Source organism: Stenella coeruleoalba, assembly GCF_951394435.1.
Source record: "Stenella coeruleoalba genome assembly, chromosome: 1".
NCBI lineage: Eukaryota > Metazoa > Chordata > Mammalia > Artiodactyla > Delphinidae > Stenella > Stenella coeruleoalba.
Window position 1 is genome coordinate 43,624,277 of NC_137169.1, and position 25,764 is coordinate 43,650,040.

At 45.0% G+C, this 25,764-nt stretch overlaps 1 protein-coding gene across 1 annotated transcript; it reads left to right on the forward strand.

The window, feature by feature from the left end:
- Nucleotides 1-6,153: 6,153 nt before the first annotated feature.
- On the forward strand, nucleotides 6,154-25,559 carry SHISAL2A (shisa like 2A; the record flags this gene model as incomplete). The annotated part of the gene is given in 5 exon segments (XM_079919488.1): nucleotides 6,154-6,196; nucleotides 6,928-7,051; nucleotides 14,482-14,621; nucleotides 25,319-25,402; nucleotides 25,405-25,559. Coding segments are annotated over 5 exon segments (546 nt in total).
- Between the last annotated feature and the right edge of the window lie 205 nt (nucleotides 25,560-25,764).

The window sequence follows — 25,764 nt, forward strand, 5'->3', positions numbered from 1 at the left end:
ATTTTTGGGGGCAAAATTGACAAGTGGATTCTAAAATTTATATGGAAATGCAAAGGACCCAGAATCATGAAAACAATTTTGAAAAATAAGGACAAAGTTAGGAAACTTATACTACCTGATTTTAAGACTCACTTACAAAGCTACAGTAATTAAGACAGAGTGGAACTGGCATAAGGATAGATCCAGATCAGGTCAATGGAATAGAATAGAGAATTCAGAAATAAATCCACACATACATGGTTAATTGAGTTTTGACAAAGGTGTCAAGTTAATTCAATAGAGAAAGGATAGTCCTTTCAAAGGATGGTTTTGAAACTACTTTTACTTCATATCTGGCACATAAATTAACTCAAAAAAATCAGAGGCATAAATGTAAAAGCTAAAGCTATAAAACTTTTGGAAGAAAACATAGGAGAAAATCTTTGTTATCATGGGGTCCGCAAAGATCTTTTTTTTAAAACTTTTTTTGGCCGCCCCCCCCCCCCCACCACATCATGTGGGATCTTAGTTCTCTGACCAGGGATTGAACCTGAACACCTTGCATTGGAAGCATGGAGTCTTAACCACTAGACCACCAGGGAAGTCCTGGCAAAGATCTTTTTTAGATAGAACACAGAAAGCACTAATCTTAATAGAAAAAAAGTGATAAATTGAACTATCAAAATTCTTAATTTCGGCTTTTCAAAAAACACCGTTAAGAAAAATGAGAAAGAACACAACATTGTAAGTCAACTATACTTTAATAAAAAAAAATTTTAATGAGAAGTCAAGCTATAGATTGGGAAAGAATATTTACAATAATATATTGATAAAGGATTTGTATCCAGAATATATAAGAACTGTTACAGTTCAATAAGAAGATAACCCAATTTAAAAATAGGCAAAACGGGGCTTCCCTGGGGGCACAGTGGTTAAGAATCCGCCTGCCAATGCAGGGCACACAGGTTCGAGCCCTGGTCGGGGAAGATCCCACATGCCGCGGAGCAACTAAGCCCGTGTGCCACAACTACTGAGCCTGCGCTCTAGAGCCCACAAGGCACAACTACTGAGCCCACGTGCCACAACTACTGCAGTCTGCGCACCTAGAGCCCATGCTCTGCAACAAGAGAAGCTACTGCAATGAGAAGCCCGCGAACCACAATGAAGAGTAGCCCCCGCTCGCCACAACTAGAGAAAGCCCGCACCCAGCAACCCAACTCAGCCAAAAATAGTAAATAAATAAATAAACAAATGTATTTTTTAAAAAAATAGGCAAAACATACATTTTGCCAAAGAAGATACATGAATGGCTAATGAGCACATGAAAAGTTATTCATCATTAGCCATTAGGAAAAAACAAATTAAACCCACAATGAGATGCTACTTCACGTCTACAAGAATAACCAAAATAAAAAATACTGACAATACCAAGTGCTGGTGAGGATGTAGAGCCCTGACTCTCTCTCATACATTGCTGGTGGGGATGCAAAATGGTTCCAACCACACTCTGGAAAACAGTTTGGCAACTTCTTATCAAGTTAAACATACATCCACCCTATTACCCCAAAACTCCACTTCTAGGATTCACCCAAGGGAAATGAAAACATAGCCCCCCCCAAAAAAAATATATGCAAAAAATTTTATAGAAACTTTATTCATGATAGTACCCAGCTGGAAACAACTCTAATGCCTATGAACAGTTGAATGGACTAATTGCAGTATTTCATATAATGAGTATATTTCCAGGTACTCGGCAATAAAAGGAAGGAACTACTCCTACATGCAACAATTTCTGTGTATCTCAAAGGCACTGTGGTGAGCAAAATAGGTCAGGCACAAAAGAGGACATACTATCGGATTCCATTAAGACAAAAATTCAAGAACAGGCCGAACTAATCTATAGGAAGGGAGAGCAGAGCAGTGGTTGTCTAAGGCCAGGCTAGGGGTGGGGAGGAGGGCTGACTGCAAAGTGGCACAATGGATGGTGACAAGTGATGGAAATGTGCTGTATCCTGACTGTGGTGGTAGTTACATGAGTATAAAGTCACCAAGCTGTACACTTAAAATGGGTATATTTTACTGTTTGTAAAATATACCTCAGTAAAATTGATTTTAAAAATAAAAAATCACAAGAGAAACAGCATTATATAGTAATAAAAGAAATTGGAAGAGGCTTCCCTGGTGGCGCAGTGGTTGAGAGTCCGCCTGCCGACGCAGGGGACGCAGGTTTGTGCCCCAGTCCGGGAAGATCCCACATGCCGCAGAGCAGCTAGGCCCGTGAGCCATGGCCGCTGAGCCTGTGCGTCCGGAGCCTGTGCTCCGCAACGGGAAAGGCCACGAGGTCACAACAGTGAGAGGCCCACGTACCGCAAAAAAAAAAAGAAATTGGAAGGAATCTGAATTTTGAAGAAAATGGATAATAAATTATCATATATTCACTAAGTGGAAAACTATATAGCAGTAAAAGTGAATGAGCCAGATTGAGCATACACATCAATATAGACAAAACTCAAAAACATAAGACTGAGTGAAAAAAATCAGGCTCCAGAAGAATACATGCAATGTGATGCTATTTATTTAAGATGTAATCACACGTAAAGCAATTTCATACATTGTTCAAAGATCCATACATATGTGATAAATGCATGAATAAGAGTATGGGGACGATAAACACCGAATTCAGGAGAATACTTATGTGGGGAAGGAGGAGTATGGAGGGCAGGAGTGGGGCTTCAAACAGGATTGATCAAATTTTTTATTTCTTAAATTTGAGTAGTACATGGGTGGTTCTTGTATTATTCTTTATGTTGTTTGTGTGCTTTAAAGATTTCATAGGAAGACAAACAAACAGCAAACTAACGAAAACCTAAACCCAAAGAGTGACCACTTAGAGTTGGGGGAGAGCCTAGCTGGTATCAGGAGATCTGAGCCTCAGTCCGGTTTGTCCCTGGATTTCATGTTCCAACGTGGCAAAGTCACTTCTCTCAGGATGAGAAGCAAGAGCCTCATTCTGGAAAAGAAGAGAAAGAATCAGTCTTGGGCAGCAGGGGAGTGGTGGTGCGAGGAACTGGCCTTGTGCTTAATGCACATCAGCGTCCTTTCTTTGCTTCTCCAGCTGCGGTGACCTGCAAGCTGGCACCGGAGCCGGGTCGTGGATGCGGAGAGCCATCGGGGAGGGGCGTCGGGCGGTTACAGCTGGAGGCAGTAGGGCAAGGGGAGAGGGGGGTGCTCCACTGCGTCCAGAGTCCAAGGACTCCGGGCAGACCCCTCAGTGAGTGAACCGAGTCCTCACCGCGGATTGTGCCCGGATTCTCAGCCTCCGTGGGCTTCAGTCACCGAGCTGCGCGGCCCACGACAGCGAGGGGCGTTTCTTTCCGGACCCCTGAGGACCGGGCTCCGGAGCAAAGCTACCAGGTCTAGAGCGCATTGTTTTGAGAACCACGCAGAAGGAGCTTCCAGTTACTGTGACTCACTGGGTGCCAGGCTTCATGCCCTTCCATCTTCACTACTGCCCTAATGCAGAGAGGGAAAGTGACCTGCCTAAGGTCACACCGCAGGTGATTGTAGCTTATTACTTGTATATCCTTAAGCAAGTTACTTAACCTCTCTGGGTCCAGTTTTCCTATGGGTAGAGTGGGTGCAAAATTATGTGTGTATCTGGAAGACTCCATACCAAAGTATTAAGAGATATTTCTACCTGGTGAGGTAATGGGTGATATTTTTTCTTTGGGTTTATCTATATTTTCTAATTTGTTGTTTTATAATAAATATGTACATATTTAATTATTTTTATTTTTATTAAGAAAGTAACACTGCACAGAGTTGTGAGGACTGAAGGAGACTATGAAAAGCACAGAGTTCTAGTTCACAGTGTGTTCTCCATAAATGTGAGTTCTCCCTGCTTACTCTTCCCTCCTACACTTTCCTTCCCCTCTGGTTGGAGACTCTGGCCCCCAGACCTCAGGTTGGGAGGAAGGAGGGGTCTATTTACTAGCTGTGTGGCTTTGGATAAATCACTTGACCTCTCTGAGTCTCAGTTACCTTCCCTGAAGAATGGGAAGAAAAACACCTACCTCAAAGAAAGTTTTCAAGGACTACATGACATGCAAGATGGGAAACTGCCTGGCATATAGTAGGTCTGCAGTAAGTGTCTGTAGGAAGAAATATGACACACATGATGAAGGAACAGGCATTAGAGTAGGTTCTAGACCAGAAGAGGTAGAAGATTTTCGCATAGATTCCAAAGAGCCCAAGGGGTCCATTGATAGAGTTCAGCATGGGAGAGGTCCATGAAGTTGTATTGAAAAAGATTACATCCTTGTTTTCACTACCCCTAAGTCAAATTTAGCATTCCCTTCTATCATGCATGTAAGCAACAAATCACAGTAGTATTAGCAGAACCTGTGACTTTGTCACCAATAGAAATCAGTTATTTTTGTATTGCATTACAGTAGCATTATCTTGAAATACTGTTTACACTCATTCACCATCTCAAAGTTACAATAGTTAATAGACGAATCTCTCTATCTCATTATTTAATATGTTAAAAAAGAACTAATTCACAAAATAACTGTTTTGATAATGATTCTACATAATTGGTATCCTTTGTAATCCTAAGTAATTTACTTTTTGTAGTTAAAAATATTCTTCTGAATAGGGGACCATAGTTTGCATCAGACTGCCAGGGAGGACCCTTGGCTAGACAGACACGGATACTAGTCCTGCCTGGGCCACTGGCTGCTTTGTGACATTGGCCTTGTTATTTCTCTCAGGGGCCCCATCATCCCTGCTTGGCTCACTCCACAGGGTTGCTGGAGGAACAAATTAATTCTTGGCTGGAAAAGGGCTTTGGAAACTGTTGACAGCTTCCCAATTTTGCCAAAAGCCAGAGCAGAGCGCTTTGCACCTCACAGCTGAATCCCATGTCTCCAGGAGACCCCAATCCTTTCCACAGGACTCCACCCTTTCTCTTTGCTCTCCATCTAATAAAGAGGCCAAAGTGCACCTCCATTAAAGTAGTCATACAGTTCCCAGTTTCCAGAGATTCACAGCCTAGGGGAGGAATTTTCTGGAGGATATTAACAATTCCTTCCAGTTTTCATATTTGACCTTACAGTGACCCCTGAAGACACTACCCCCTCAAAACTCTTCCCTTCTCCTTCAGAGGGTGATCCCTCCGTGGCCATGGTCCCTGAATTTCCCCCTTCACTGCGGTGTCCTGTCATCATCTGTCCGACTGCCCCACTATACAGTGTTTCTCAAGGGCAGACCCAGATCTGATCTCTCTCAGGGGCCCCAGAGCCCAGGTCAAGGGCATGGCACACATCAGTATCTGAGGAGCTGACCTGGATGAAGAAAAGGAACCTGAAGCACAGAGAGTAAAAGCAGAGAAGGGGTAGAGCTAGGGCTTGAGCCCAGATCCCCTGATGCCCATGATTTATCCCATACACACTGAAAGCAAGGGATGGAGGAATTAGGGACTCCCAAGGCATCACATTAGCTATTTCCTACTCTATCCACTGCTGTGAGAAATGAGGAGAGCTAAATATTTTGTAATCTTGAGTGAGTCCCTGCCCATCTGTACAATGGGAGGTGTCAGATTCAGTGGCTTTCAAACCTTTTTGACCTGACTCAAAATAAGAAATGCATTTTACATTGTGATCTGGACCACAGTACACAGAGACACATGTAAATGAAACAAGCATTTTATGGAAGAATACTTAGCTTTGCTATTTGCAGTGCGCATTTTCTATTCCATTAATTTTTTTTTTTAATGCCAGCTGTAACTCAGTAACTGATTACATGACCCATAGGTCCTTTTCAGCTCCAACACTCTGTGATTGGCTGAATGGGAAGTATTGACAACTAAAGTTCAGCTGTCCCTAGTCCTGGTTCAGTGTAATTGGGCCATACTGTGCACCTCTCAGAGCCTGGGTTTCCCCAGTGTACCCTGAGAGGACAGACAGGCAGTCTCCAAAGGCTTCATTCAGTTCCATCAGACTGTGGTTCTCTGATCCTAGTGAGAACACCGATCTTGTGATATGGAAATGATGTTTGAGAACGGAGAGGTGTGTTGGCTTTGCTTCCTGCTGGGTGGAGTTACCATCTGGACATCCACTAGCCCCCCTTGTCCTAGGCCAGTGTGGCAGAGAGTATGAACAGGGGAGCGTGAACATGTCAGTGCATGAGTTAGCTGCTCAGGGAAAGGAAGTGGCAGGCAAGGAAGCCAGATGATGACAACATATAAAAGTCACTGGAAAAGAGGCTCTGCGAGAACCCCAGAAAGAGCAAGGGCTTGGGAACAAGACAGACCCACGTTAAAATCCCATGGGCTTTAAGAGCCCTGGAAAATGACTTTAATTTGACCCTAAGCTCTCATTTATAAAATGAGTATGAAAATCCTGGTCCTCTGGGTTGCTGTGAAGGTTAAGTGAGGTCGTGCATTGATCATCCCTATACTGGCCCTACTGTGTGGTCCATGGCAGGTCCCCTGTCTGTGTCCTGCACTAGCCTGGGACTGCCCCGCACAGCGCCTAGCACAAGGGCGGGTGCTCGGCGCAGATGTGGAATTCAAGCCGGTGGCTTCGATTCCTGCTCTGCCACCCTGGACATGCGCTGTCTCTCTGAGCACCCAGCGCCCTAGTGTATAAACTGGGAACGTAGTGGGGCCGGTGGGGGACGCTGGCAGAGACGCGGGCGGCTCCCTCCTCCCGGCTCCCGCCCTCCTTTCCGCCGCTCTCCACGCCCTCCTCCTCCCTCTCTCTCCCTCCTCCATCTCCCCTCCTGCCGAGCCCTGTCGGGTACCTGGTCGCCTCCCTCCGTCCTCGGGGACTCTAGGTCTCTAACCGCTGCGTCTCCGCGCCCCTCTCTGTGTCCTCCTCGTCTCTGCGTCAATCTCTGTCTCTCTGCTTATCTCTGCCTCTCTCCTTGTATCTTTCTCGGGCTCAGTTCTGTCTCCGTCCGTTCGTCTCTCGGCGGCCGTCTTCTGCTGCGGCTTCCGCGACCACAAGTACTGCTGCGACGACCCGCACAGCTTCTTCCCCTACGAGCACAGCTACATGTGGTGGCTCAGGTACCGGCCCTGGCCCTAACCGCACCTAGAACCCCACTCCAGTCTTAGCCCCCGTGCTCCATCCTCGGCCCAGCCGCCTGCTAAAGTCTCAGTCCTCATCGAGGTGCCCACCACAACGTCAGCACCGACACCCACCCAGTCGTTACCCTCTCAGGCTCTCGCCCTGTCACCAACCCAGCTCCCCCTGCGGCCGCTTCTCCGCTCCATTCCCCCATTTTGACCCAACCATTATTCAGATCCATCCTTGAACCTCACACCAACTCTACCCTGAAAAACCTTCACTTCATCCCCACTCCAAACATCATCATCCACCACCCTCAACCCAACCTCAAACTACACAACAAGCCCCAGCCTAACAGCAAACTCCCATCTTGCAGCCTTCACAGGATGCCCAGACTCCTCCCTTATCCAAGTACCAACCAGGGTCCCCTCCCTAATGCCATAATCAGCCTCATCCCTGACCTAACCCACTCCCCAGTACTTACTCTATCAGCAGCCCTAACCTCCGCCTCAGTCCTCCCTGCAAGCCCACCTCAGCTCTCCTCCTCACCCCAACTCCAAACATTATCTAGACCTACATTCAAACCTCACTCTCAAGCCTTAATACCTCACCTGATGCTACACCCCAACTCAACACGAGCCTCAACCCAACCTCAATTCTTTTGTTCCCCCTCATATTTAGTCATTCTTTCAGCCACCCCTTCCTGAGGCCTTAGCAATGCCAGACCCTGTGGTGAGTTCTGAGCTAAGGCAGAAGACCAAAGACTCAGAGTTGCCTCCAACTTCATAATGAGACAATGACATGATGCCACAGCAGAAGCCAGATTGGTGTAATTTGGGTGAATCCCCACCACAGGACGTCATTTTCCCCACTAGTTCAGAGAAGCAGGTGGTTAGGCCAGTGCTGACATTCCTGGAACCCAAGTGTGGGACTGAGAGGGTAACAGGTCTCAACCTCTGTGGGTCTCCAAAGGCCTCACCCAGAGAATAGGACCTGACCCTGAGCCTGCTCTGGGAAACAGGCATCAGCGAAAATGGAGTGGGCTGCCTCAGTAGACAGTGATCTTCCTGTCTCTGGAAGTATGTGACCAGAGGCTGTATGCCTGCTGGGTGGGAAAGGACAGTCTGCCTCTGAAACCTCTCTGAGCCTCTCTCTTTTCATCTATCAGATAGGGAGGATGATTTCTGACTAGGGCAAGGACCAAATGAGATCAAGAGGTAAAATCAACTTGGCATATGCCACGAACAATTACAGATATTAGTTTTCTAGACTGCTCAATCTGTAATTCCAAAGGATTTTCAGATGGCCAGGTTTTCAGATCCTGCACATTTGGCTGCTGTCACCTGGGGAATTATATTCATATATTCTCTGTTCATCCATATTTTCATTCATTCATTATAGCCTTTGCTTTGTGCCAGGTGCTAGGCTAGGCATTAGAGACACAGAAATCAATGATTCCCTCTCTGAGGAGTTCACAGTCCATTTAAAGAGAGATGACGTGCATCTAAAATATAACAATGGAGTATTTGTTGAAGACCCACTGTGTACTTAGTACTGAGCTGAGTATTGAAATATGACAGCGCTGACCTCCCTTTGAGGTATGGAAGCAGTGTGGAGTGTTGGGGCTGGTTAGAACCTGGTCCAAACTTTGGCTCTGTCCCTTATTAGCTATGTGAATTTGGGCAAATTATCTCTGAGTCTCTTTTGTCATCTTTAAAATGGCAATAGTAATACCTGTCTCATGGAATTATTGTGAGGATTAAGTGCAATAATGCATGTGAAAGTGACTAGTGCATATAGTAGATGCTCAATAAAAGGGAGTTCCCTTTCCCTGGTTCATAGGTGGGGAAAGTGAAGCTCAGAATATGAAAGTGAATTGTCCAAGATCTTCCAACAATGTCATGGTACACTGAGATTTAAAGAACATTACCTAACACCATCCAAGGGCTAGATGCATTCACACATTCACAACCCTGGCATATCTTTTCTCCATCTTACAGATGAGAAAACTTGAAAGAGGTTAAGTTACTATCTTAGAGTACCCCAGTGAGAGGAAGTGGCAGAACTGGGATGAAAACTCAGGCCTGTCTGGTCCCAAGCCCAGGCTTGAGCTGCTGCACAAATGTCTAAATCTAGCCTGGCTCTTATAACCTGCTCTACTCAGATCACTTGAAAAGATACTCACTGACCTTCTGCTGTCTTCTGGACACTGTTGTAGCACTTGGAGACACAGAGATGAGTGAACTCCTCAGCACCCAGCCAGGATCCCATCCCACTACTACCACCCCCTTCCCTATACACCCCTTGGGGTCCCTCTCCTTGCCTTGGACCCTCTTGAGGCATAGAGTGCTTTAGTGGCTCAGACAGTGAGCTAGAGGGTTGGATGGGGTGATCTCTGAGGTCACATTGCATGTTGTGTGCTTCCATTCTATGACCCCAAGGGCAGCTGAAAGGTTCTGGCCTGCAGGGCTGACTCTTCCTAGGCATGGCTATAATATGGTTCATAAACATCACAGACAATTGTAAAGTGGAGGAGGGAAACTGGGGTCCTCAGGACATTAGGTGATCAGTATACTCCAAACCCTGAAACAACCCTTCCGGCATGGGATGTCAGAGCCCCGCCATTGCAGGGTGGAGAACATGTTTTGTTCTGGACTCCATTTGGCCCTTTTCATGAAAGCTGGCCCTTAAAAACATGAAAATCAGCAGGTAAACACTGTTTCCTTGGGTAGTGCTCAAGAAGAATTGCTGTTTTTAAAAGCATGTCTCAGGACTTCCTAGTGGCACAGTGGTTAAGAATCCGCCTGCCAATGCAGGGGACATGGGTTCGAGCCCTGGTCCAGGAAGATCCCACATGCCGCGGAGCAGCTAAGCACGTGCACCACAACTACTGAGCCTGTGCTCTAGAGCCCGTGAGCCACAACTACTGAAGCCCGCGCGCCTAGAGCCCGTGCTCCGCAATGAGAGAAGCCACGGCAATGAGAAGCCCACGCACCGCATCGAAGAGTAGCCCTCGCTCACTGCAACCAGAGAAAGCCCACGTGCAACAATGAAGACCCAACGCAGCCAAAAATAAATAAATAAAATAAATAAATTTATTTTAAAAAAAAGCATGTCTCAGGAAATGAAGACTCCCTGTGGAAAAGCAGCTGGTGCTATCACATGTCTGGCTGACTTTCCAAACATCCTTTATCAGTAGTTCTGTTTTTTTTTTGTTTTTTTTTTTTTGCGGTACATGGGCCTCTCACTGTTGTGGCCTCTCCCGTTGCGGAGCGCAGGCTCAGCGGCCATGGCTTATGGGCCCAGCCGCTCCGCGGCATGTGGGATCTTCCTGGACCGGGGCATGAACCCGTGTACCCTGCATCAACAGGCGGACTCTCAACCACTGCGCCATCAGGGAAGCCCCAGTAGTTCTGTTTTTTATCAGGATGTGAGCCAAAGGCAGCAGCCTTGCTGGAGGGCAGAACTGGCGATCAGGCACTGTATATACACTATCTCATTTAATCTTTATGGACACTTGGTGATATAGTAACTTTTATGAATGAAGAAAATGAAGCTCAAAAGGTGAACGATTTTTCAACTTATATGTGAGAGAACCAGGATTCACACTTAGAACTGTCTGACTCAAAAACCCTAACAAAGGGGCTTCCCTGGTGGCGCAGTGGTTGAGAGTCCGCCTGCCGATGCAGTGGACACGGGTTCATGCCCCGGTCTGGGAGGATCCCACATGCCGCAGAGCCGCTGGGCCTGTGAGCCATGGCCGCTGGGCCTGCGTGTCCGGAGCCTGTGCTCCGCAATGGGAGAGGCCACAACAGTGAGAGGCCTGCATACTGCAAAAAAAAAAAAACCCTAACAAATGTTAGACCATCCCTCCAGTTCTTTCCTAGAAGTCACAGTGGATTACCTATCTTTCAGAGTCATAGATCTGTGAAATCCTAGAAGGCTAGCAGCTCTTCAATCCAATTTCCCACCATAGGCAGGAATCTCTAACTTCATTGAAAGGTGGATTCATCCAGGTCTTGTGCAAACCTGTCCGACAATAGGAAACTTACCACCTCTTGAGGCAGTACATTCACCATGGGAAAACTCTGATCATTTGAGTTCATCTTATACTGAGTACAGATTTTCCCCCTTGGACCCTCCCTTGTTGTTCCCAGCTCTGTCCTTGGGAGCTTGTTCGTCCGTTCCCAGACAGACCATCAGAGCAGTGCCCACTACCAGACTGACCGCTGATCTGGAATATATCCCCCCAGCTTTCTCACCCACTCCTCAAAGGATCCTACTTTTACAGGTCTTCTTCCAGCTAGGTGCCCATGGATGTCCCTTGTAAAGGGTGTGGTCCCAACCTGAGCACGAGTCTTCCAGATAACAGCCTTATAAACAGTGAGTGTATCTCAAGAAAGGAGATAATACTTAGTTAAATAGTAAACTAAAAAGTAGTAAACTAGTCCTAAAGAACTAAAAAGTACTATATGCTCAATGTGGAAAAAGTGGAACGGACAGGAGAAACAAAAAAGGAAAGCAACCATGAGAAATCCAGTGTCTTAGCTTGGGCTCCCCAGAAGACTTGGAAACAAGGATTTGAGGGCAAGTAGTTTATATGACCAGCAATCCTAGAAAATACTGGTACAGGGTGGGGAAGTGAGATGGGAAAGGGAAGGAGCTAATGATGGTGTTACCAAGCAAGTCACCACCAAGGGCCACCAGAGCTTAAACTGCTCAACTCTGCCAGCCAGTGTAGAACATACTCTCAGAGTCATCCCATCTGAGGGCCAGGAAGCTGGGTATTTACATACCAATTTCTTTCAGTCATTGACTGTGTGCTGGTGGGAGAAGGGAGGCATTAATTTTCCTGTACTTTTGACCTGTTCGACATGCAGACAGAGACTGTTCTGGGCCCAAGAAAGCCCTCAGACAAAGAGATACGTTTGCGGGCTTTTGAAACCCTGGCCAGAATATTCCACAACTGTAAGACCCAATGGGACACAGACAGGACATCCACAGCCTGTGCTACTCCCAGAGACAGCCCGTTCGCATTTTAGTGTATTTACATCCAACCTTACCTATGTTATGTTATGCATGTATATGTTATGTTTATGTTTATTTATTTAAGTTAGGACTACACTATATAATTAGTAGTGGGTCCTGCTTTTTTCACTTAACATTATCTCATCAGAATTTATCCTTACGAAATTGAGCTATTTGTAATGAGGTGGATACATCTAGAGTCTGTCATACAGAGTGAAGTAAGTCAGAAAGAGAAAGACGAATACTGTATGCTAACACATATATATGGAATTTAAGAAAAAAAAATGTCATGAAGAACCTAGGGGTAAGACAGGAATAAAGACACAGACCTACTGGAGAACAGACTTGAGGATATGGGGAGGGGGAAGGGTAAGCTGTGACAAAGCGAAAGAGAGGCATGGACATATATACACTACCAAACGTAAGGTAGATAGCTAGTGGGAAGCAGGCGCATAGCACAGGGATATCAGCTCGGTGCTTTGTGACCACCTGGAGGGGTGGGATAGGGAGGGTGGGAGGGAGGGAGACGCAAGAGGAAGAGATATGGGAACATATGTATATGTATAACTGATTCACTTTGTTATAAAGCAGAAATTAACACACCATTGTAAAGCAATTATACCCCAATAAAGATGTTAAAAAAAAAAGAATTTATCCTTGATCTTAAATATTATTTGAAAACGTGTTTTTAATGGCTCTATACTATTCCACTGCAGGGATATCCAATAATTTATTTAGCCTTGGGAAAACACACTGTCCAAAGCTCTAAGGTGTTTCTGTTTAGTGGAAGTTAGCCATCAGCTAGCTGGGAGTGAAATCCAACAGAAATGGCAAAGGCAGGAATCTGAGGCTGGGGTCAGGGCTGGGGGTGGTGCAGAAAAGCTGCAGGAATCACAGGCAGAAAGGGCACAAAAACAATCCTGGTGCTACCTATCCCCTACTATTGGGAGAACATCCCACAGTGTTTGGCGCAAAGTAGGTACTCAATAATAGTTACTAAGTGCCTACTATGTGCTGGAGCTTGTACAAGGAGAGAACAAAGCCAGTTAAACATGGTCTCAGTCTCCCTACAAAGAACACAGGAGGAATATGTTGAACTTCTATGCACCAAGAATATTACATATATCATTCATCCTCACTACCACCTGTGAGGTGCTGTGTTTTGATCATTTTCACTTTTCCGACAAAGAAGCTGAGGCTCAAAAGACTAAGTAATTTCATCAAGATCTCACATCGAGTTAGGTACAGACCTGGGTCCTAAGTGGGTCTGTAAGAGTTCCAAAGCTCTCTGTTCTTTCCCTACCACATTGGGCTGCCTGACCAAGTAGGAAGTGCTAAAGGCCCAGAGTAGGCGTTCTGGCTGGGTGGGCCTGGCCTGGAAGAAGAAAGGAGAGAGAAAGAGGACCAAGGAAAGCGTTGAGGAGGAGACATTTGAGATGGGTCTTCAAGGACAGGTGAAATTCTGATGTGGGGGGATGATGGGAGAGATCATGTGAAACAGGAAAGACAGTGGACCCCAAAATGAGCCAGAAGGTAGTTGTATGGAGACCAGGTGACCAAGGCCTGACTTGGGGCAGAGGCAGTGAAGTTGTGGGGTGAGGGACCAGCAGCAGGGAGGTGTTCTAGACATGGAGTCCACACTGGTGTGATGACCCACTAGAGACTGGGTCAGAAATTACCTTGAAGCTGGAAGGACAGTGGGTATTGAACTAAGGCTTGCTATGTGTCTTGATTTTTGATAAATTTATTTATTTTTGCCTGCGTTGGGTCTTTGTTGCTGCGTGCAGGCTTTCTCTAGTTGCGGCGAGCAGGGGCTACTCTTCATTGCAGTACGCAGGCTTCTCATTGTGGTGGCTTCTCTTGTTGCGGAGCATGGGCTCTAGGCATGCGGGCTTCAGTAGTTGTGGCTCATGGGCTGTAGAGCGCAGGCTCAGTAGTTGTAGCGCATGGGCTTAATTGCTCTGCGGCATATGGGATCTTCCTGGACCAGAGCTTGAACCAGTGTCCCCTGCATTGGCAGGCAGATTCTTAACCACTGCGCCACCAGGAAAGTCCCTTGATTTTTAAGAAACAGCAGTGTGGGGAGGGCTCTTTAAGATCATCTCTAGCTTCCTGGGGTGGGAGCAGGTTGAGGAAAGGAGAGGAGAAGAAAGGGAACACATACTGAGTCCCAACTACATGGTGACACTGAGCCATGTCAAGTTATGTATGTGGTGAGGGCTTGCCACATAGTTGATGCTCTTTCCCATGCTTAGGGCCAGAAAACCTGTTTAAGGCAAGGAGAGACGAACAAAAGTTAAAGTCAGCTGACTCCTATAACACCTACAATACTTCTCTTATAACATGCTGCTTCCCAAGTCCTTTCCTGACCCTCTGCTCCCTTATGGTTTTCTCTCCCCAGTATTGGTGCTCTTGTGGGCCTGTCCATAGCAGCAGTGGTCCTCCTGGCCTTCATTGTCACCGCGTGTGTGCTTTGTTACCTGTTCATCAGCTCAAAACCCCACACAAAGTTGGACCCAGGATTAAGCTTACAGACTACAGGTAAGAAAGAGGTCACATGATTTCCTTGTATTCAGCAGGTTAGCACCTTTGCAGAGGGGAGATATTTAGAAATTATGTTCGGAACATTTGCCTCAAAAGTGTTTCTGGAATATTCTGAAGCAGCAGCACATTTCTCAGGAGGTTCATGATATGGACATTTCCATCTCAAACTCTTCCATGTGCTCATTGTTAATCAAAATAATTTGATTATAGTCAGCATCCTATTTGTTACAGGAAGATGTTATTAAACATCCTACAATATATAGGACAGCACCCTACAATAAGGAATTATCTGACCCAGAATGTCAATAGTGCTGATGTTGAGAAACCCTAGAATAGAGACTCCAGAAACAGACTAATTAAAGAATATAATAACATGAATAAAATGTTTAATTTTAAAAATGAGGGAAATATTGGCAAATTTGCCTACATCAAATACAAATAGACATCAAATACAAATAATACAAAAGATACTATACATAAAGTTAAAAAACAAGTGGTGGACTGCAAAGATATAAATACACACACACGGTCAATCCTAATTATTTGCAGATTCCATACTTGTGAATTTGCCTACTTGCTAGAATTAATTTGTAACCTCAAAAATCAATACTTTCAGTGTTTTTGAGGTCATGTGCAGATGTGGATGTACACAGAGCAACAAAAAATTTGAGTTGCCCTATCACACACATTCTCAGCTGTGGTTGAACAAGGAAGGCCATGCTCTGCCTTCTTGTTTCTGCTCTTATACAGTAAACAAGTCCTTTTCGTGGTATATTTATATTTCGTGGTATATTTTCATGGTATATTTAGTGCCACATTTTTATGATTTTTGTTGGCGGTTTCGCTGTTGAAAATGACCCCCAAATTAATGCTGAAGTTCTGTCTAGTATTCCTCAGTACAAGGCTGTCATGTGCCTTATGGAAAAAATACATGTGTTCAGTACACTTTGCTCAGACAGGAGGTACAGTGCTGTTGGCCATGAGTTAAATGTTAATGAATTAGCAGTATATATTAAATAAGGTGTTTTTAAACAGAAACACACACAAAACAAAGTTATATATTGATTGACTGACAAAAATGTGACCAGAGGCTCACAGGGACCTAACTTTGTATTTCCCCAAGGAGCAATAATTCAGTATTCGCTAATTCAGTGTTTGTGGTGACTTTTTAGAACATAACTACAGCGACTAATGAGAATCAACTGTATCTAAAATAGAGACAGGATTGATATCAAGAATATATAAGTAGGGCTTCCCTGGTGGCGCAGTGGTTGAGAGTCTGCCTGCCAATGCAGGGGACACGGGTTCGAGCCCTGGTCTGGGAAGGTCCCACATGCCGCGGAGCGACTAGGCCCGTGAGCCGCAACTACTGAGCCTGCGCGTCTGGAGCTTGTGCTCCGCAACAAGAGAGGCCGTGACAGTGAGAGGCCCGTGCACCGCGATGAAGAGTGGCCCCCGCTCGCCGCAACTAGAGAAAGCCCACGCACAGAAAAGACCCAGCACAGCCAAAAATAAATAAATAAAAAAATGAAATTTAAAAAAAAAAAAAAAAGAATATATAAGTATATCTTTGAACAAGTGAGAAAAACATAATCCACTAAAAAATACAAATGCCCAACACACATGAAAAGATGCCCAACCTTACTAATAATCAGGAGAATGCAATTTAAGAATGACATACCTTTTTTTAAAATGATTACATTGGCAAAACTCCAAAAATGGATCACATTAATAGTGAGAAGTTTACATGGGGGAATGGATACTCTCATATACCACTGATAAGAATAAATTGGTAAAACCACTTTGTAGAGCAACTTGGCACTATCCATTTAAACTAAAAATGTACATACCCTATAACTCAGTAATTCCACTTTTCTAATTATCTGCCTTAGAGATATAGTTGCACTAGGAGAGGACTTGTAAAGATGGATTCCATGACAGCTTGTCACACTGGAAACAAACTAAATGTCCATCAGTAGAGGAATAATAAAGTATGATACTGCAGTTAAAAGGAATGAATTAGCTCTAAATAGACCATCTCATTTGCTCTTCATAATAACCAGGCAGAGTACAGAACTTATTACTATCCATTTTACAGATCAGGAAACCGAGGCCTCAGTCACCTAGTGAGTGAGTGACAGAGCCAACTCCACCTCCACCTTCCTTCCTCTCCTTATCCCTGTGCTGAGAAAGGGAAGTCCCTACTTTATGCCAGATACCATTTGAAACTTTACATGCACTATCTTGTCTAATTTTCCAAACTACCCCAGTGAGGTAGGTGTTATTATCACCCATGTTACAGATGTGAAAACCAGGTTCCAGGGAGGTCAGATAACTAGCCCAAGGGGTCACAGTTTGTAAATTGCAGAGCTGGAATTCAAATATGTGTGTTTTTCTGCCTCCAAAGTCCTACTCTTTCTACCTCACCAGGCCAGGTGTGTGGGGTGCTTCTGCTTGTGCCCTGCTCCCCTCATCTCTCCCCACCCTATCCACTGTAGCCTTTCTAACTCAAGGGAACACAGTTCACCTGTCTGTCGATCCTGTGAATGAAAACCACCCTCCTGCTTTTCACTGCTCAGCCACCAGCTGGGTTATTCAATTATTCAGTCACCAGGGTTTGACACAGCTTGTGTTCTTGCTATTGGCTTCTTATTTTTCAGATGGAAAATGCATTTCCTGACTGTTCACTAAATGACAGTTTTGGGCTCTCTCTGCCTTTTGCCCAAACTCAGCTCTTAGCACCTCCCTTTTTTCTTCATTAAGTGCTGTCCTCTCCTTCCTCTGAACCCACAGCATCAACCCAGGAGCCTCTTGTCCCTCCTGCATCTGAGACGTTTACAGGCCGCTACCTTACACTAATCAGAGCTTGCCCCCTTACACAGACTTTCATCTGTTTCCATCTCCTTCTCTGGTAGGACATGTAGAGAGATCATTAGCCCCATTTTGCAGGGGAGGAAATCAAGGCTTAGCCAAGGGAAGTGAATGGCCGAGTCTACACAGCTGGTGAGCATGTACTGCTGGGATGTCAACCCCGATCTCCCGACGCTAAAGCCCACACTCATTGCACATGGTACCTGGGGTCCTGATCTCTGAGTCTGGGGGCAAGGATGGGATGGGGAGTTCCTTGGCAAGAGCAGAGTGGAAATAGAACAGAGCTTCTGAAAATAGGCTCCTTCTGCTGCCCAGATGGTCTGTACTGTCCCATTACCCCCACCCTACCCCATCCCTCAAACTTGGGATGCAACAAAGACCATAAACTTTTTTCTTCTCGTACTTTGTGAGGAACTAGCTTGATCAGAAGGCTGACCGATCTTCTACGTTTGTGCTAGGCACTATGCCAAGGACTTTAAACATATTATCCCATTTAACCCGTTCAACTACTCTACCAGGTGGTTATTATCAATCCTATTTTACAGATGAGGTGAGTGAGATAAGTGTGGAATGATATTCCAACCTAGGTACCTTTAATAAGAGACAAAAAGTGGGGGAAAAAAAAAGGAAGACAAGAATTCAGTTCTCATCCTCCTCTGAAAAGTGTTGGTGGGGATATCATTAATCAGCCATTCTCACTAATTCATAGGGCTCCTAGAAATCAAGTCTGATGTTCTCACTGTATCAATGGGTTGCTGAGGCCCAGAAAGGGACATGCATGTGCCCAAGGTCACCCAGGCAACTGGCCAAGCCTTTGCCTCCTGGGCCAAAGATCTTTTCCTGTAGCAGGCGCTCTTACCTTCCAGGTTCCACTTCCTCAGAGCCCACTGCTTTTTGTTTTTGTTTTTGTTTTTGCAGTACGCGGGCCTCTCACTGTTGTGGCCTCTGCCGTTGCAGAGCACAGGCTCTGGACGTGCAGGCTCAGCGGCCATGGCTCACGGGCCCAGCCGCTCCGCGGCATGTGGGATCCTCCCGGACCGGGGCACGAACCTGTGTCCCCTGCATCGGCAGGCGGACTCTCAACCACTGTGCCACCAGGGAAGCCCTGCTTTTTAATTAACCACACTTGGGGAGGTAGTACCTATGACCCAAACAAGCCTCAGTGATGGGTCAGTCTTGACTCATCTCCAAGCAGGGAGAGAATCTGAGAACTCCTTTCCTGGCTGGTCACTACAGGCTAAGACCCCAGGTAATGGGGGGACTGGCCGAAAGGTCCCTGGAGAAAGGTAGGAAACACAACCCTGGGCTGGGGTATCAGAGAATCTGGCTCTAATCCTGGCTTTGTCACTCTCATTGTGTGGCCTTAGGCAAGTCACTTCTCTCTGGGCCTCAGTTTACTCTGTAAAATGTGTACAATAATACCCACCAAGAAAGCTATAAACCTAGAGGTGATGCTTACATAGGAGCTACTTAGTCTCTGATACATGGTAGACTTTTAACAATGAGTAACCCTCATTTTTATTATTATTAGGCACTTAGATTTTTACATGTTAGTCTCCTCAACCTGTCTGTTAATATCTCAAATATAGGAACCATGTCTTAAGCGCCTTTGTATCCCCAGCACCTAACAGAGTTCCTAACCTATACTAAGGGTATGCTTGCTCTGTGGAAAGAGCCCAAGCTTTGGAATCGAGCAGAACGGAAAGTGTATCCTGGATCCAATACTTAATACCTGTGTCAGTGCTAACCTTCTCTGTCTGGGCCTCAGTTATTTATCTATAACATGGAATAATAACACCCACCCTCAGAGAGTTGTTAGGAGAATCAGATAAGATTGTTGTACCGGTGTGTTTTAGCCAAACATGGATCTTATTGTAACTTGAAAATTGAACTTTTTATATTTGCCTTTAGGCATCCTCCTCTCCAAGTGCCTCTTGGCTAGCACCTTTATAAGATAGAACTCCCTCCCCCAGGCTTCCGGCACCACTGAGGGACTTTAATAACTTTCATTATATATTAGCCAGAGGAAGAGGCAGAAATATATATGCGTACTCAAGAGTTGGACCATTGCCTATTCTGCTGGTTTCCCTGGAAGGGAATTGAAGGGTTGTGGAACTGAAGGCCCTGGGATATATATGTGAGGGAATCCGTGGGATCTGGGAAAGATAATCATATAAAAAAGACATGTTGGGTCCACAAGTTCAGTATGAACCTGCATTGTGATGTATCTGCCAAAAAAGGGTGAGTGGAAGCTCAGATTACATTAACAGAATTAGAGAGTCTGGAAGCAAGAGAATGATGGTCCTTTACTCGCAGTTGAATAGAATGCATCAGCTGTCACAGCTCAGAGGTAACATTTTAGCATCCACTCCACAGGTTCCCAACTTTGGGTTCCAAATATATCACCCAAGGGTCCCCAAATATAGCAATGAGGATTCTTGAGCAATTTCCAATATTTCAAAGGTTTTACTGGGACCAAGTTTCTTTGTTTTGAGCTAGAATTATGTTAGTCCAAGGAGGGTAATTAGCACGGGCTCTTTCCTGCTAATCAGAACTCTTTAATAGAAAATGGGAGGGGGGGAGCTAGTACCTAATAAAGGCAGTCTATTATACAGACAGAATCCTTTACAATTTGGAATTCCAGGGAAAAGAAAGAGAAAAACAAGACCAGCCCTACTTTCTACCCCATTTTATAGAATAGTAACTGAGATCCAGAGAGGAGAAGAAATTAGCCCAAAGTAGCACAATGATTTAATATCAGAATGAGGATTTGAGCCAAGGTTTTATAGCTCCTAGAAGCCCAAGGATTCCCCCTGAGCCCTGACTGCCAGCTGCTCAGAGACCCACTATTTCAGAGGAAATTTGACCAATCAGAAGGTGATCAGAGACAGGTGGCCAGCTTGGTCTGAGAAACAGATTATGTGAGTATCGGCTGAAGAGCTGGGGACATTTGGCCTCAAGCAAAGGAGTCTCAGGGTTCACGGCCTAGGACCTCCAGTCTCTGCAAGGCTACCCTGGGGCACGAGGAAGAGACATTTTGAGAGAAGCCAGAGAACAGAGTTGGGATCAGTGGGGGAAGCCTTAGGAAGGCAGATGTTGATTCAATAAAGCTGGGTCTTTCTTAGAATAAGACCTGAAATACTTTTGTAAAGTGGGCCCTCATCACCATAGTTGTATTTAGTTCATCAATTGTAACTTTTGGTTTAAAAAAAAAAGAGCACCCCCAAGCCTGGAAGGTAACCAGAAAAAAGCTAAATGTGGGATTCAGTGAAAGAGATTCTTGCATTGAATAGAAGATTGAACTAAATCCCTGTACCAAATGGAATGCCTTAAAATGCAAGCTTAAATAACAAAGGATCCCAAAGAATCTGCAAAACAGGCACAGAGAGATGCACAAAACAACCTCCCAGACCTAATAAGTGCATTCAGCATGGTCATAGTATGTAAGGTCAGACCCAAACATCAATTGTATTTATATATACCAGCAACACACAACTGGAGATCAAAATTTTAAATATAATATCATGTATAGTCACTCTGAAAAAAATGAAATACTCTGGTATAAAACTAACAAAACATGTACAGGAGCTATACGATAAAAAATACAAAATGCTAATGAAGAAAAGCAAAGAAGACTTAAATAAATGGAGCTAGAACACATATTAAAGCCACAATGAGATATCACTTCTCATCTATCAGAACCCTAAAGTAAAAACACTGACAATCCAAAGTGAGGACATGGAACGACTGGATCGCTTATATACTTCTAGTGGGAATTAGAATGGTATAGCCACTTCCAAAGACAGTTTGGTGTTTTCGTAAAGTTAAACATACTTACTACATGTATTAGTTTCCTATGGCCACTGTAACAAATTACCACAAACTTGGTGGCTTAACATAATAGACATGTATTCTCTCACAGTTCTGGGGGCCAGAAATTCAAAATCAGTTGTGCTGGGCTGAAATCAAAGGCTCCATGGGCGAATCTGTTCCTTACCTCTTCCAGTTTCTGGTGACTGCCAGCATTCCTTTGCTTGTAGCTGTATCACTCCAATCTCTACCTCTGTCTTTACATCACTGTCTGTGAGTGTCTATCTCCCTCTGCCTTTCTCTCTCTTTTTAAAAAATATTTATTTATTTATTTGGTTGCGCTGGGTCTCAGATGCAGCTCGCGGGCTCCTTAGTTGTGGCTCGTGGGCTCCTTAGTTGTGGCATGCATGTGGGATCTAGTTCCCTGACCAGGGATCAAACCCTGACCCCCCTGCATTGGGAGTGTCGAGTCTTATCCACTGCACCACCAGGGAAATCCCTGCCTTTCTCTTATAAGGGCACTTGTGGTGGCATTTAGGGTCCATCCAGATAATTGAGGATAACCTCATCTCAAAAGCCTTAATTTCATCACATCTGCAAAAACCATATAAGGTAACATTCACAGATTCCAGAGATTGGGACATGATATCTTTGGGGGTCACCATTCAACCCACTATACCATACAAAACAGCAATCACACTCCTAAGTGGTCCTAGAGAAATGAAAATGTGTGTCTGCACAAAAACCTATATACAAATGTGTATAACGAATGAACTGTCAATACACATAACAACTTGAGTAGATTGCAAGGGTATTAAACAGAGTGAAAAAAGCCAATCTCAAAAGTTGTACACTGCATAATTCCATCTATATAACACTTCTTAAATGACAAAATGATAGTGTGGAGAAGAGGTTAGTGGTTACCAGAGTTAGGTTTAGGAGGAAGGTATGACTATAAAGGGATAGCATGAGAAGGTTTCTTTGTGGTGATGGAACAGTCCTTAATCCTGATTGTGGTAGTGATTATATAAATCTACACATGTGATAAGCTTTCATAGTACTATACACCAAAAAAAAAGTCCACATAAAAATGGGTAAAATTGAATAGGATCTGTAGTTTAGTCAATTGTACTATGTCAATGGCAGTCTCCTAGTTTTGAAATTACTCCATGGTTATGTAAGATGTTATCATTGGGGAAAGCTAGGTGAAGGGGACAATGGAACTCTCTACTATTTTTGTAACTTTTTGTGAGCCTTAAATTATTAAAAATAGAAAGTTCAAAACAAAACAAAACAAAAAAGGAATTTTTTGGCTCTGTAGATGAGAAGTCCAAAAGTAGGATGAGTTTTAGGAATGGTTTCAATAGAAGTTCACAATGTCCTCATGCTGTGGCTTTTTCCTCTGAGATTCTCTCAGCTCTGCCCTCTATCTTGTGTTGGCTTTCTCCTCAGACTGATTTTTCCCATGGTAGTAAGTTGGCTGCCAGCAGTCCCTGGGACTGTGTGCTTTTTGTTCCCATCTAGCCAGGAGGAGAAAGAGGGAGCTATCTCTTCCTTCAACCAGGAGGGAAAAAAAGGCCTGACCTCTACCCTGATTGGACTACCTCAGGTCCTGTGCCAACCCTAAACCAATCACTGAATCCAGGGAAATGCTATGCACTGACTTCTCACCCCTGTAGCAAAGGAACAGGACTACTTGATGGGCTGGGATCAATCAGGCCCCCCTGCTGGAGCTGAGATGGGGCCAATCCTACCCAAACATAATTGCTATTACTGGGTGGGAAGAGGTGGAATGGATGTTGTGTAGCCAAGTCCAATGTCCCATACAGCCTCCTTTTTTTTTTTTTTAAACTTAATTATGTATTTATTTTTTGCTGTGTTGGGTCTTCATTGTTGTGCGAGGGCTTTTCTCTAGTTGCGGCGAGCGGGGGCTACTCTTCGTTGTAGTGCATGGGCTTCTTATTGAGGTGGCTTCTCTTGTTGCAGAGCACAGGCTCTAGGTGCGTGGGCTTCAGTAGTTGTGGCACGCGGGCTCAGTAGTTGTGGCTCACGGGCTCTAGAGCACAGGCTCAGTAGTTGTGGCGCACGGGCTTAGTTTCTCCGCAGCATGTGGGATCTTCCCGGACCAGGGCTCGAACCCGTGTTCCCTGAATTGGCAGGCAGATTCTTAACCAGTACGCCACCAGGGAAGCCCTACAGCCTCCTTCTTGAAATTCACTCTTCCCTTGGTTTCAGAGGCACCATTCATCCTCGGTCTCTTTCATCAATGGGTTTTAAAGCATAGGAGTTTTCTAGACAAAGAAGGTATAAAATATCATTCCAGGCAGAAGAAACAGTAAAAGCGGAGACCCATAGATGTGAAGGAATGGATCCATTCAGGGAAAAATGAAATTTTGGTATAATAAAGCATAGAGTTCTTGAGGGAAGAGTAGTAGTAACAAAGCTAGAGAAGGGGTGATGGGGCTAGTACATGAAGAACCTTGAATGCACCTCAAGGATCACAGGTAATGGGAAGACATTGAATGCTTTTGAGAAAGAGCAGTACATGGACTCACTTCACCTTAGAAAGATCTCTCTGGACTCCCTTAGTGATGCAGTGGTTAAGAATCTGCCTGCCAATGCAGGGGACACGGGGTTCAAGCCCTGGTCTGGGAAGATCTCACATGCCGTGGAGCAGCTAAGCCCGTGCGCCACAACTACTGAAGCCCGCATGCCTAGAGTCCATGCTCGGCAACAAGAGAAGCCACCGCAATGAGAAGCCCGCGCACTGCAACAAAGAGTAGTCCCTGCTCGCCACAACTAGAGAAAGCCCGCGCACAGCAACAAAGACCCCAAACAGCCAAAAAAATAAAATAAATAAAAAGATCTCTCCAGCTATAGCCTGGAAGGTGGACTGGAGGGGACCCAGCCGAAGGCTGTTTTTCCTGGGCAGAAGAAAATGAAAGCCTGACCTAGTGTGGTGGCCTTGAGGATGGAGAGAATGGGTGGATATGGTAGATAGTGATTTGGTGGAATCAACAGGACCTGGTGAATTGCTTGACTTTGGAAAGGGGGAGGGGGAGGAGGTGTGAGAGTTGACTCACATTTCTGGCTTGAACACTTGATACACTTTTTATCCAAGAAGGCAGAAATGCTTAATTGTGTGAAATGCTCCCAATAAGCCAAGGGAGACAATAACTTATAAGTAACCATGGGATTCAGTGACAAAAAGTTTTAAGTTCTGTTGAGGGCAGAAACCAAGTAAGCTGCAGCAGAATAAGTCATGAACGGGAAGTGGGATATGATAAGGCCAAGTGAGCTTCCTATCAAGCTCAGTCATAAAAGGGGGAGAGGATTAAGCAGCCAGTGAAGAGACTCATGAAATCTATTCTTAAAGCAGAGAATAATACATGCTTTTAAAATTTCCAGCACTTCCCTGCAGGCTAGCTGTGTAGTAAGCCTGTATCTTCACCTATAAAATGAGTGTTTGTTTTGTTTTTTTTACATCTTTATTGGAGTATAATTGCTTTACAATGGTGTGTTAGTTTCTGCTTTATAACAAAGTGAATCAGTTATACATATACATATGTTCCCATATCTCTTCCGTCTTGTGTCTCCCTCCCTCCCACCCTCCCTATCCCACCCCTCCAGGCGGTCACAAAGCACCGAGCTGATCTCCCTGTGCTATGCAGCTGCTTCCCGCTAGCATATATACACTACCAAATGTAAAATAAAATGAGTTTTTAAAAGTACCTACCATACAGGTTTATGGTGAAGGTGAAGTCTTCATATGTACTAACAATTGTTTATTGTCTGTCTCCCCCATTAAACGTTAAGGTCATGAGAAACATTGACAGCTCCTAGTTCATGATGTGGTATATTGTTAATGAATATTTGTTAAATGAATGATGCATTTAAGACTCTGAGCACAATCCTGCCCACGGTAAGCACTCAGGGGAGTTCAGCACGTATGATCCTGATGGAAAGAAGGGCTGCAGGAGGAAGCCCCATGCCCTCGGCTTGCTGTTTTCCAGACCCTGATGAGCTACTGCCTGACTGTCAAGGTGGGAACATGGGCAATTCAGTGGAGGTGCCAGGAGTGAGCCCTCTCGGGCAGAGTCACCCTTCCTGAACCCATGGCCGGACTGCAATGGAGAGCAGGCTGTGGACCCCAAACGCCTCCTCCAGCACTGCTTCATGGCTACAGTGATGGCCGGTGACATTCCGGGCAGCCCTGAGGAGGCCCCTGTCCCCAGTCTAGACCCAGCTCCATAAACACCCAATAAATATTTCTACACCATCCTCTTCTGGATTCTCTCTTCTTGGTAAAAAGGTGGGGCTGGGGATAATCAAAGGGACTTTGGAACCTAGCGGCATAAATGAGGGCTTTTCCAAGCAAACCCACTCAGGTCTTACTGTGGATCCAGCCATAGTGCTCTGCCTGGCCCACTGTGGGCCGAAGGGAGTTTAGACATGGGTC